Below are 12,476 nucleotides of genomic sequence, written 5' to 3' on the forward strand. Positions count from 1 at the left end.
AACAGCAAAACAGCTTCTGTTTTACACGAGTAACAGAAAAAAGATGAGCGGCATATGAATGTTTTAACAGTCACTCTTGTCATCTCTGGCAAAAATCATGTCAGATCCACAGCATAACAGCGCAATGACAAATGTCTAGTCACAAAACAGCCGATGGATGCATCTGTACCTCTGGACAAAAATAGAGGTCGGTTCACAAGTAAACGGTGTGGAAACAGTTTTAGATCACATGCAGATGGGAAGAAATGACAGCAGGGTGTCTATTCTTAGGGCAGGAGCACAAACACACACACATTCACTCCCACAGGACTCATTCACCAGCCGTCTGATTCACCTCTAGATGAGCCACACCAGCTTCCCCCTGCAATAACAACACACACACCACCCAACCATGAACTCGCCCTGGCTTTCACCTCCATGATTAAACAGTTTGGGAGTGGACGGCACCAAAAATATCTCCAATGGCATCAACGAAGCAAACAGATCAGTGTGCTGCTAATCCGTAATTCCATCTTTCCATGATGCAAACAGACAAAAAAAGGATCAAGATGATTTATACGGAGTTAATATTCCTGTCTGCTTGTTGGATTTGACTGTGAAATGTGTATCTTTGGCCTACTAAACCTTGTCTAACATTTGCACAGCTTGATGCAAGTAAACATGCATGTGTGAAGGTTTGAGGTTTAAAAAGCATTGTAGTGCGTTTAGAGTGAACCATATCAGTGACGTCACACTCACCCTCCACACAGAAGGAATTCACTGGACGGTCTGCGGCCCACTGCCCCCATTGGAAGGTCATCTAAGGAGAAGAGAAAGAAAGAAAGTCATAAGAACCACATAAATACACACAGTCTCACATACACCAGCAAATCACAGCGTGTGAGAGCACAATCAGCGCTGGAAGGCTTTCACAGCGCTGACTCAGCTGACACCACTCTCTATACGCTAAAACACACGCAAACAGCTCCAGCAGCTGCTCAAATCTAGTGCTTAGTGCGTGTGTGTATGTCTGTGTGTGGTTCAGGTATAACCTATGCTATGCCACAAAGATGGCAAAATCCTTGTTCTTGTGGGGACATTTTTTGGTCCCCATGAGGAAAACAGCTTATAAATCATAATAAACTATGTTTTTTTTTTTAAATCTAAAAATACAGAAAGTTTTCTATGATGGGTGAGTTTAGGGTTAGGGGATAGAATATACAGTTTGTAGAACAAAAACCATTGTCTATAGAAAAGTCCCCATAAAACATGAAAACACAACATGTGAGTGTATGTGTGTGTTATTGAATGCGAAAATGATACAATGCAAATATTAATTTTCTTACTCTGTATTTTTTTCCAGTAAAAATATCTAAGCATACTTATAAACTTAATTACTTACAAAACTAAGAGAAATTTCAATATTTTCTATATTTTGCTAGATTTATAAAAATGCTTAAAGTTAAATTATTATCTTAAATTATAAGTTTAAATTATTAAGCAATGTGGTAAGAATACAATTAATTTGAGATTTATTCTCTTTTAGTAAAAATATTGAAACATACTCCACCAGTCAAAAGATTGGAAACATTACTATTTTTAATGTTTTTGAACGAAGTCTCTTCTGCTCATTAAGGCTGCATTTATTTCATAATAAATACAGAAAAAACAATAATATTGTGAAACATTATTACAATTTAAAATTATGGTTTTCTATTTTAATATACTTTAAAATATAATTTATTTCTGTGATGCAAAGATGAATTTTCAGCATCATTACTCCAGTCTTCAGTGTCACATGATCCTTCAGAAATCATTCTAATGTGCTGATCTGATACTCAGTTATTATCAATGTTGAAAACAGTTGTGTTGCTTAATATTTTTCTGGAACCTGTGATACTTTTTTCAGGATTCGTTGATGAATAAAAGGTTAAAAAGAACAGCATTTATTCAAAATATAATTTTTTTCTAACAATATAAATCTTTACTATCACTTTTTATCAATTTAACACATCCGTGCTGAATAAAAGTATTAATTTCTTTCAAAAAAAAAAAAAAGAAATTAATTAAGAAATTTAAAATGAAGAAATTAAAATTACTGACCCCAAACTTTTGAACGGTAGTTTATATTGTTACAAAAGATTTCTATTTTAAATAAATGCTGATATTTTTTAACTTTTTATTCATCAAAGAATCCTGAAAAAGTATCACAGGTTATAAAATAATATTAAGCAGCACAACTGTTTCCAACATTGATAATAAATCAGCATATTACAATGATTTCTGAAGGATCATGTGACACTGAAGACTGGAGTAATGATGCTGACAGTTCAGCTTTGAATCACAGAAATAAATTATATTTTAAAGTATATTAAAATAGAAAACCATAATTTTAAATTGTAATAATATTTCACAATATTATTGTTTTTTCTGTATTTATTATGAAATAAATGCAGCCTTAATGAGCATAAGAGACTTCGTTCAAAAACATTAAAAATAGTAATGTTTCCAAACTTTTGACTGGTAGTGTACTTAAAATATAAACTTAGTATCTTACAAAATTGAAACATATCTTGAATTGCATGTATTTTTCAATATTTTCAATATTTCTATATTTTGCAAGATTTATATAAAAAAAGCTTAAAATGTATTAAAAGTACAATTAATTCAAGGTTTATTCTCTGAAAAGTTTTCCAGTTAAAAATATGTAAACATATAAAACATTCTTAAAATATTGTACTTATTAAAATATTAATATTTTACAAAATTGTTCTAAGACTATTTTAAGAAATTAAGACTTCAGAACATATAAGTTAAATTAAGTGTGTTTCTTGTTTTTAGGATAAACCTCAAATTTAGCTAGATTTAGGAAATAAAATTACATAAAAACAAGAAAAATAAAAAAGAGTGCATCAAAAATATCTTTATTTTATATCACATTAATGGTCAATACAGTTACAAAATGAGATTTAAATAATTTTTGCTTCTCAAATAAACTGATCTTGTTTGAAGGATGTTTTTATATATATGTGTATATATATATATATATATATATATATTACAGAAAAACAAGACAAAAATACAGATTATTAAATGTTTTTTGCAATGTAGATGCGTAACGTATTCGGTGACATAATGTAACTCACAGGACTGCTCTCCAGAGAGATGGGGCACCAGCACAAAGTCGTCCGTGTCACAGGAGGAGTTCTTGCTGCTGGTGCTGCCGCCTGACTCTTTGGACAGCTGCAGGTAATTGGGAGGGCCGAGAGGTGGAGACGACAGCACGTCCTCGGGGAGAGTCTGCATGTCCGGCAGGGACTGCAAAACAAAGGTGGAGGTAAACGCAGGATTACCTTGAGCTGAGTCAGTGCTATTAAACTTCTCAATGCTGTAATCATCGCATGCAACACCCTAGATTAGGAACTGCTCATGTCTGAGACAGCGCATTCAGCACTGACAATGTAAGTTACTTACCGGTGGAGAGACGTAACGACAGGAAGGAGAGCTGCCACATGTGCTGTCTGAGACCAAGCCAGAGCATGTGGGCACTGGCACAGGGCATGCTGGGTAAAAAAAAATACTGTTTTAGTGTCCAGCCACACCTTACTCATAAAATTTGCTCATAAAATTTTCTTACTTACATTTTTTAATAGTTGATGTCGGTTCCAAGAAAGGATGACTGAAGAAAGTGTCTGCAGACAGAAAAATATGAGAATGAGGAAAGGGAACACCGAAGTGGAAATCCTCCCACAATGCACTGAAACAACATAAATACACTGACCAAAATCCATACGATCCTTCTGGTTCCTCTGGAGCAGCCCCAGCAGCAGATCTTCCAGTTGAGGAGACGTCTCTCTCGGGATGCTGTAAACAGAAAGCTTTAGTTATTTAGTAAACAGCGCCCAATAATTGGCCATATAGAGATTATTGGATTAATAGTAAAATATAATCAAAAATCTGTGAATTTTGAGTAAAGAATATGTTAATTATTTCATTTCAGCAATTTTATGTACAAACCCGATTCCAAAAAAGTTGGGACACTGTACAAATTGTGAATAAAAAAGGAATGCAATGATGTGGAAGTTTCAAATTTCAATATTTTATTCAGAATACAACATAGATGACATATCAAATGTTTAAACTGAGAAAATGTATCATTTTAAGGGAAAAATAAGTTGATTTTAAATTTCATGGCATCAACACATCTCAAAAAAATTGGGACAAGGCCATGTTTACCACTGTGTGGCATTCCCCTCTTCTTTTTATAACAGTCTGCAAACGTCTGGGGACTGAGGAGACAAGTTGCTCAAGTTTAGGAATAGGAATGTTGTCCCATTCTTGTCTAATACAGGCTTCTAGTTGCTCAACTGTCTTAGGTCTTCTTTGTCGCATCTTCCTCTTTATGATGCGCCAAATGTTTTCTATGGTTGAAAGATCTGGACTGCAGGCCATTTCAGTACCCGGATCCTTCTTCTACGCAGCCATGATGTTGTAATTGATGCAGTATGTGGTCTGGCACTGTCATGTTGGAAAATGCAAGGTCTTCCCTGAAAAAGATGACGTCTGGATGGGAGCATATGTTGTTCTTGAACTTGGATATACCTTTCAGCATTGATGGTGCCTTTCCAGATGTGTAAGCTGCCCATGCCACACGCACTCATGCAACCCCATACCATCAGAGATGCAGGCTTCTGAACTGAGCGCTGATAACAACTTGGGTTGTCCTTGTCCTCTTTAGTCCGGATGACATGGTGTCCCAGTTTTCCAAAAAGAACTTCAAATTTTGATTCGTCTGACCACAGAACAGTTTTCCACTTTGCCACAGTCCATTTTAAATGATCCTTGGCCCAGAGAAAACGCCTGCGCTTCTGGATCATGTTTAGATATGGCTTCTTTTTTGACCTATAGAGTTTTAGCCGGCAACGGCGAATGGCACGGTGTATTGTGTTCACCAACAATGTTTTCTGGAAGTATTCCTGAACCCATGTTGTGATTTCCATTACAGTAGCATTTCTGTATGTGATGCAGTGCCGTCTAAGGGCCCAAAGATCACGGGCATCCAGTATGGTTTTCCGGCCTTGACCCTTACGCACAGAAATTGTTCCAGATTCTCTGAATCTTTGGATGATATTATGCACTGTAGATGATGAGAACTTCAAACTCTTTGAAATTTTTCTCTGAGAAACTCCTTTCTGATATTGCTCCACTATTTTTCGCTGCAGCATTGGGGGAATTGGTGATCCTCTGCCCATCTTGACTTCTGAGAGACACTGCCACTCTGAGAGGCTCTTTTTATAACCAATCATGTTGCCAATTGACCTAATAAATTGCAAATTGGTCCTCCAGCTGTTCCTTATATGTACATTTAACTTTTCCGGCCTCTTATTGCTACCTGTCCCAACTTTTTTGGAATGTGTAGCTCTCATGAAATCCAAAATGAGCCAATATTTCTTTTTTATTCACAATTTGTACAGTGTCCCAACTTTTTTGGAATCGGGTTTGTACATACACTACTGTTCACAAGTTTAGGGTCAGTAAGATTGTTTTATGTTTTTTTATGTTTGACTCCAAACTATAGAACAATAGTGTATATATACAGTATAAGCATTATATTGGCCTCAAAAATATTTAGGTATCAGTATCTAAAACAACCCAAACAAAATATGGCATAATGGTGGTTTTATTATACAGTCTTGAGCATTATGATGCATATGAAACACAATATGATAAAAAACAAAAATAGTCAGTGCTCTTACTTTGGCACCAAAGTTTTGTTCTTCTCATAGAACATCCTCAAGTCCTGGGGACTGTTAGCCTAGTCATATATACACAAAAAACATCATCACAACTTCACATAAAAACAGCAAAGTTTATCAGCTAATATATAATCTTCATTATCATGAATTTCACCTGGAAAGGTGGCTTTCCCACGAGGCACTGGTAAATGACAGTCCCAATGCTCCACAGGTCAGCTTTGGCATCATAGTTCTGGGACATGATTACCTCTGGGGCCTGCGAGAGAGGTGATAGATTACAGATTATGATAACATGATGCTGCCCGAGTCTCACACCGCTGCTGTATTTCACAAATTTGAGACAGTGAGACAGAATTCAGCATGTGGCTACTGACCATGTACATTGGGGATCCACATAATGTGGCCGCCATCATGTTGCTCTGGAGATATCTTGCAAAACCAAAGTCAGCTGTTAAACAAAGAGAGCACCGGTGTTATTAATAGCAACATACTGCTGTCTGAGAGTCACGACTTATAACTTCTGCACAGACTGAGACAATGGAAACAAAGAACCGGCTGTGTGAGAGATCAGAGAGCGGAAAGAGTATGATGCTATTAAATAGACTGCTGGTTATGAAAGACTGGTGGACTACAAACATCTTGAGATATTTATTTTCAGGTTTAAGTTTAATTTTGGTAATGTGGTCTCAGACATTTGAATTGTACTGTAGCTACAGTACTGTATATATAGTAATATTATCAACAAATCGTTGTGGAGAGTGTTACCAATCTTGATGCGTATGCCGCTGATGCTGGACTTCTTGCGGCCCGTGTAGGACAGCAGGATGTTCTGAGGTTTGAGGTCTCTGTGAATGATCCCCTTGCTGTTGAGGATGCGCATAGCTGCTGCAATCTGCTGTAGAAAGACCCTCAGTGTGTCCTCTCGCAGAGTGCCCTTGGCTGGAAGAGCAAAGACATTGTGTCGCTGAGAAACATGGCTATAAAATCCATTAAGACATTCTATAAAAAACACATTTACCAGATACCCTTGCAGCTGATATAACCTCTTACACACACAATGTTTCTAAACAGGACATTTGCTGAAAATCAATTGGCTTTATGTGTTAAGTAACCTCAGATTTACTAGTTTTGAAGGGCAAAATCTTTAAGGTACAGTCACATTTACCATTGTTCGGCAAGTTTTTGCGGACAAAATCCAGTAATTTCAATAGGAATCCACACGATTGTGAATTTTCTTACGCAGATTTCGCATCAAGTTTAAGTGGGTCGCAAATTCACTGTGTTGTTGACCAACAGAAAGCTGCTTGGTTTGAAAGTGACTTCTGTGTGAGCTTTGCTTCATACATTGCTAGACTATTGACTATAGATAATGGAAGTTTTTTTGTCCATGAAATTTCACAGAAATTAACTTCACAGAATAAACTTTTAATAATTTATTGTTTTCTGTGTTTTCGGCTGCACAACGATGCTGACTCTTCATCTCTGCAGTAGTGGAGCCGCCTATATGCACGTTTCATACGGATTACATAATCTGAGAATAGTATATTTTCCATTTGAATTGGTTAATTTAAAAGTAAACATTTGAAGCTTTCTATAGATACATTTCTCGTGTTTGTGAAGCAAGTATACGCTGAGTTTCAGTTCATTTTGTGCTCAAGTTCACTGAGACCCAGACGGCTGAAGCGCATCCTGATTGTTTTCATTATTTTACAAATGCACAACGTTTTGCTCTTATTGTGAGTTTACAGAAATAGAAGTGGACCCTTTGCAGTTTGCATTACTTATCTGGATGACTAAAATGACGGAGTATTTTAAAATGCAAAAGTGATTGCACCGGCGCCTCCATGTTGCGGTTAGTCGACTATTAGGGGTCAGCCCTATTAATTTCCATGATTTTTTATCACATCTGGCTGTGCCAGTAGTTCATATTACTGCTTGCTCTGCCAACATTTTCATTGGACCAACACAAAAACTTATAAATGTAATATTTTTATGAATTTAAATTTTTAATTTTATATTTACAATTGTACAGTTCTCATTTAAATGTATAATTTGTTCAAAATTTGCAACCATAGCTAAAAATTATACAATTATTATAACTCCAATAAACTGGAAAAATAGCATACATGACAAAACATTACTGACTGGTTTGTTGTTTTCACCCCATTCTTACTGACTGATAAAAGTTTAAAAATTTGACAAGTGGAAATCCAAATGTTTAAGTTTGCATAACAATTGCAAAAAAAAAAAACCTGGATGAACTATCTTTAAATAAGGCTGTACACTGCACTGAGCTAATCCAAGACCATCAGAGTAATGTTCTCTAGGTCCCTGATTGGTGTAAATGTTAAAATCAGAAGCTGCTCAGGGGTTTTACATGGAGTGATGGCGCTCCAGGTCCCCTGTTAGAACAAAACTGGTGTAATCCACTGAGCTGTTAAGAGGATTCCCTTCACTCAATCTGCTCTGTAAACAAAGCAATTATGATCACAATGAACCTCGTACTGATCCCAAAACAGAGTTTGGCATAGCTGTGAGGTTGTATAACTAAGAAACGGTTGCATAATTAAACAGGGGAGAAGGGTAAGAGGCCAAGACCATGGTTACACAAAGATAACACGCTGTCTGAACATAACAAGAGGTAACAGTCCAGCCAACATCACACGCACAAAGTAAATGGCACCAGAGACATCGCTATTATGCCCTCTGCGTCATACATTCAGTGAAAACATGGTTTATAGACCAATCAGTTTCCTCTGATGGAACAAAGATTGGTCATAAACACCAAACTGAAGTACACAGTCTTCACAGTTTATTCACAATGGGTATGTGGACAAATCTCTATGAGCTGTAAATATATATGATAATGGAGGCAGCAGTGACTCTCTGAGAGTGTTGGCAGTAAGTGTGCTTTGAGATTGTGCCCTGGAGACAGACACTTCAACTCTAGCTCACTGAGAAATACATCCTCGTTAAATGTGCAAAGAAACTTTAGAAACACAATAAGTGGACTTCCCTAAAATGTGCTTTAAAAACAATGCTCTTTTTATTTGAGCAGCCTGACCAAATGATGTGTTTACCTCACAAGCTGCTTACCTTGCAAATAATCTGCCAGGTCTCCTCCATTGCAGTACTTGAAGAGGAAACAAACAGAGAAAATAAAACTCAACTTTGAAACCAATACAGAACAATAAAAAACTATGTCGAGGCTCGAGGACTGGATATTTCATGGGCTGCAGGAGGAGGAAGGTCGGTGTAGTGACATACAGATCAATGAATCTGATGAAGTGATGCAGTATTATGGGACTGTCAGCTTGTATTGGTGGCCAGTAAATTTCCACATCATTGATGGTGGGAGAGAATAGCCCTGAGCATACTGGGTGTTGAGTACAGAGATAATACACTACAGTTAACATGACATAACATCTATAAAACTCACATTGAACATTAGGGCCTTTATTGAGGGCTTTTTAAATAAAAAATAAAAAAACACAAATATTGCATCTGGCGCGAAAGAAGGTTTTATTCTACAGAATTAATCAAAAAGAGCAATTTTTTAATGCTTTTAGGCCACATCCACACGAAGCCAGAGCTTTCCCTTATCTGATCTTTTTTTTCCTCGTTCTAAAAAAGGGTGTCGTTTTTTAGATTTATCCACTCTGGAACCCGATTTAAAAAAACAGCGGTTTCAGGCTCCCAAAATGCTGGATCCGTCTGGACGAAACGGCGATACAATACAAAGATTTTATATATGCAGCTAAACGCGTCTCCGTGTGTACGGGCTCTTAGTTTTAGTTAACTACAATAACCCTGATCTATAATTTTTAATATTTGGTTAATTTACATTATTTTTAAATATGTTATTAACCATTATTTATAATTAATTTATTATATAATTAAATTATTTATGTATTGTTTTTAAATAATATTAATAACAATAATAAAATTACCCGAGACCCAAAGCAACTAATATCAGAATCGACCCATGTCCGAGGCACTCGTCAAAGATTTGGACTTGAACCTGCTCGGGTCTCAGGTCAGACCACGGGTTTTTGGATCGAAGTGAACCCATGAAGACCTCTAGTTTGAGCCAAACTCTAGCTGCAAAACACCCTCTCAGGTCACACAGACAGGTCCCAATAAATAATACTCAGAAAGCCAGGAGGTTACATTATCAGAAGGTACATACATGAGAAGTGTTGGACTGATATTACACACTAAAGATAGTTAATAATAAAGCTCTTGAAACTGTTTTTGAGAGCAGCTTTCCCTGAACTGATATTTTTAGTTTGGCCTCTTGATGTGTTTGTTTCTCCTTCAGAGACTGCAGTGTTGGGCAATACTAGAAAGAATAGCCATAAAACATTATGCACGCTGTGGCCTCATGACTAAAACAAGAGCATGTGGAAGAGAGAAAACAAGAGAGAGGGAGAGATACAGGGGAGATTACAAGCTTTACACTCACCTCCATAACCAGAAATACAGAACTTGGCGTTTCCTGAAAGAAAGGAAAAAAACAAGGCACATAATTTTACTCAGAAACAGCACATAACAGAAAACATCCATCAATGACACTGGTTTGTTTGCACACAGGTCCATGTCCTCCAGCAACCACGTGGTTGTGGAAATCCAGGCACGTGTGCAAATGAAGACGACTCACGTTTCAAATCCTGGCATGCAAACATCCTGGTGTTGAAACCATTTAGACACACTAGCCTCATAACAGCTATTAGGACTGCTATGTCAATACTGAAGGAATTAGATGCAGAATGTTGGCCAAATAAAAAACATGAGACCCTTGTTTTTTTTTTCAAGGAAGTGGGCTGTTACAGTAATGAAGACATGCCACCAATCTATAGAACTACCTCCACCATCTGATCTAAAAGTTTTATGATTCATGGTAATTTTCATTGAATTCATGTTGGCAGCCCATTAATGCAGTTGTGATGGACTGGTCCATTAACAAGGAAAGTGCGGCCATTTTATGTGCTGCTGATAAGTGGTTGCCTGTGGAGAGTGTGTGTGGGGAGAGTTTGTAATAGTGGCCAACCCTCCATCTGCCCACATAACCTCATTTCTCCTCACTTTATCTCATTATCTCACCCATTTAAGATGAATAAACATTCAAAATCTCTATTGGACTTTTTAAAAACAACAGAAACCTTAAATTTTCCCTTATTTTTACATTTAGATTACCCTTGCCATCACGTAACACTCACTTAATCTTTAATAACTAGTGATGCACCGAAAATATCTGGCTGAAAAAAATTTAATCAACGCTTCTCCAATGACGTGTTTTGACTTCATCAATGTCTTATGCACACAACATGGATAAGCGGTCCAACCACCAGCGGTGGAGCCGGGAGATTTAGAGACGCAGGCGGGCCCAAGGAGACACCCAGACCAGGCAACAGTGTAGGTCCTAAAGGCCAAGGTGGAGCGACAGTGACGAGTGGTCGAGGTGGAGTCAGGGTGACGGAGGACTGAGGTGGAGCCGGTGTCATTGAGGACCAAGGCGGATCCAGAGCCTGACGGAGCAGAAGGGCTGGAAGTCCGTGGAGCAGGCAGAGTGACGACTGACCAAGGCATAGCCGGAGGGACAAGGAAGGGAGGAGCCTGGCATGGCGACGAAACAGACTTGGTGCTGGGAGATGAAACAGATGGTAGCGAAGATTTGGGACTAGGCTGAACCAGCAGAGATGAGGATGAATTGGGACTGGACTGAACCAACAGTGACAGTAGAGCAGAAAATATTTCCTCATCCAGCTCAAGCACAGCTCAGACTGCTTCTCTGCGGACATTGCTGCAGGTTGACTTGGCTCGGAGTCCAGAGTAGGGCATTTGCGCATTTGCGACGCGCGATGCAATGGCGTTATCATCATTTGCGATGCAATCAGTAAGATAGGAATCTCAAAATAAATATAAAATTTTCATACTGTACATTATAATGTTTTGATGACTGAATTCACTTTAGCATTTAAAATGATTGATTTTAGTTTTTAGTGTTTAATTTTGAATTTAATTGGACAAAATAGTATCGAATTTTTATTTCGATGTATCCCTAGTCCATGTTATTATTCTAAAATAAAAAGTGTTTATCTTCATAATCTTAATCAAAATTTATGAGCAGCTCATGGGCTCATGACTTGACAATATTTGCATTCTGAAAGTAGATACTTCCTTCTTCTGTGTAATCTGATCCCAGGCAAGCCCACCTCCCCAATTCTGCTGTAGATCCATTTATGGAATCTGGGATCAATGCACACTAGGGGCCACAAGGGGCACAACCAGTGGCTGTCAGTCTGATTGCATGTTGGGCTGATTTGAGCTGGGCTGATTTGAGCTGTGGTGGGGGATAGGAAGGAGAAAGGAAATAGAGCAGCTCCAGCTGGGTGGAGGGGTCGATCAACTCGAGGACATTGTTAATTTTGCCATCATATATCAGTAATTTCTTGAACTTGACCTCTTCATCTGTGAGTTTATCTGAAGCCAACTGGCTCTGAGCATTATACACACAAACAAACAAACACACAGGCCATTTGATGAGAGGCACAAAAGGGAGCTGTTGGCCAAGTGTGGACAGGAAAAGAAAAACAAACAGCTATGGATAAAGAACTACATGTCCAAACACACAAGTGCCGCCCTGATCTTCTTCTGCCAATTTTTTCCTTACTTCTTGGCAAGAAATGAAATTCCACTTGGGCTTTTGCCTAACAATATGCATCATGATTTAAACATAGT

At 37.8% G+C, this 12,476-nt stretch overlaps 1 protein-coding gene across 2 annotated transcripts in view; it reads right to left on the reverse strand.

Annotated features, from left to right (window-relative positions):
- Positions 1-12,476, reverse strand: part of ulk2 (unc-51 like autophagy activating kinase 2) — a 39,390-nt gene that overhangs the window by 14,807 nt on the left and 12,107 nt on the right. For both annotated transcript variants that reach the window (XM_051861546.1, XM_051861545.1), the window contains exons 4-14: positions 10,201-10,233; positions 8,832-8,868; positions 6,501-6,674; positions 6,110-6,183; positions 5,890-5,991; positions 5,736-5,794; positions 3,761-3,843; positions 3,621-3,671; positions 3,454-3,542; positions 3,126-3,297; positions 739-799 (exon numbers count right to left, since the gene is read on the reverse strand). In XM_051861546.1, coding sequence (XP_051717506.1) covers positions 739-799; positions 3,126-3,297; positions 3,454-3,542; positions 3,621-3,671; positions 3,761-3,843; positions 5,736-5,794; positions 5,890-5,991; positions 6,110-6,183; positions 6,501-6,674; positions 8,832-8,868; positions 10,201-10,233 — 935 coding nt within the window. The remainder of the gene's footprint in view (positions 1-738; positions 800-3,125; positions 3,298-3,453; positions 3,543-3,620; positions 3,672-3,760; positions 3,844-5,735; positions 5,795-5,889; positions 5,992-6,109; positions 6,184-6,500; positions 6,675-8,831; positions 8,869-10,200; positions 10,234-12,476) is intronic.

The sequence above is a fragment of the Ctenopharyngodon idella genome, chromosome 15, assembly GCF_019924925.1.
Source record: "Ctenopharyngodon idella isolate HZGC_01 chromosome 15, HZGC01, whole genome shotgun sequence".
Classification (NCBI taxonomy): Eukaryota; Metazoa; Chordata; class Actinopteri; order Cypriniformes; family Xenocyprididae; genus Ctenopharyngodon; species Ctenopharyngodon idella.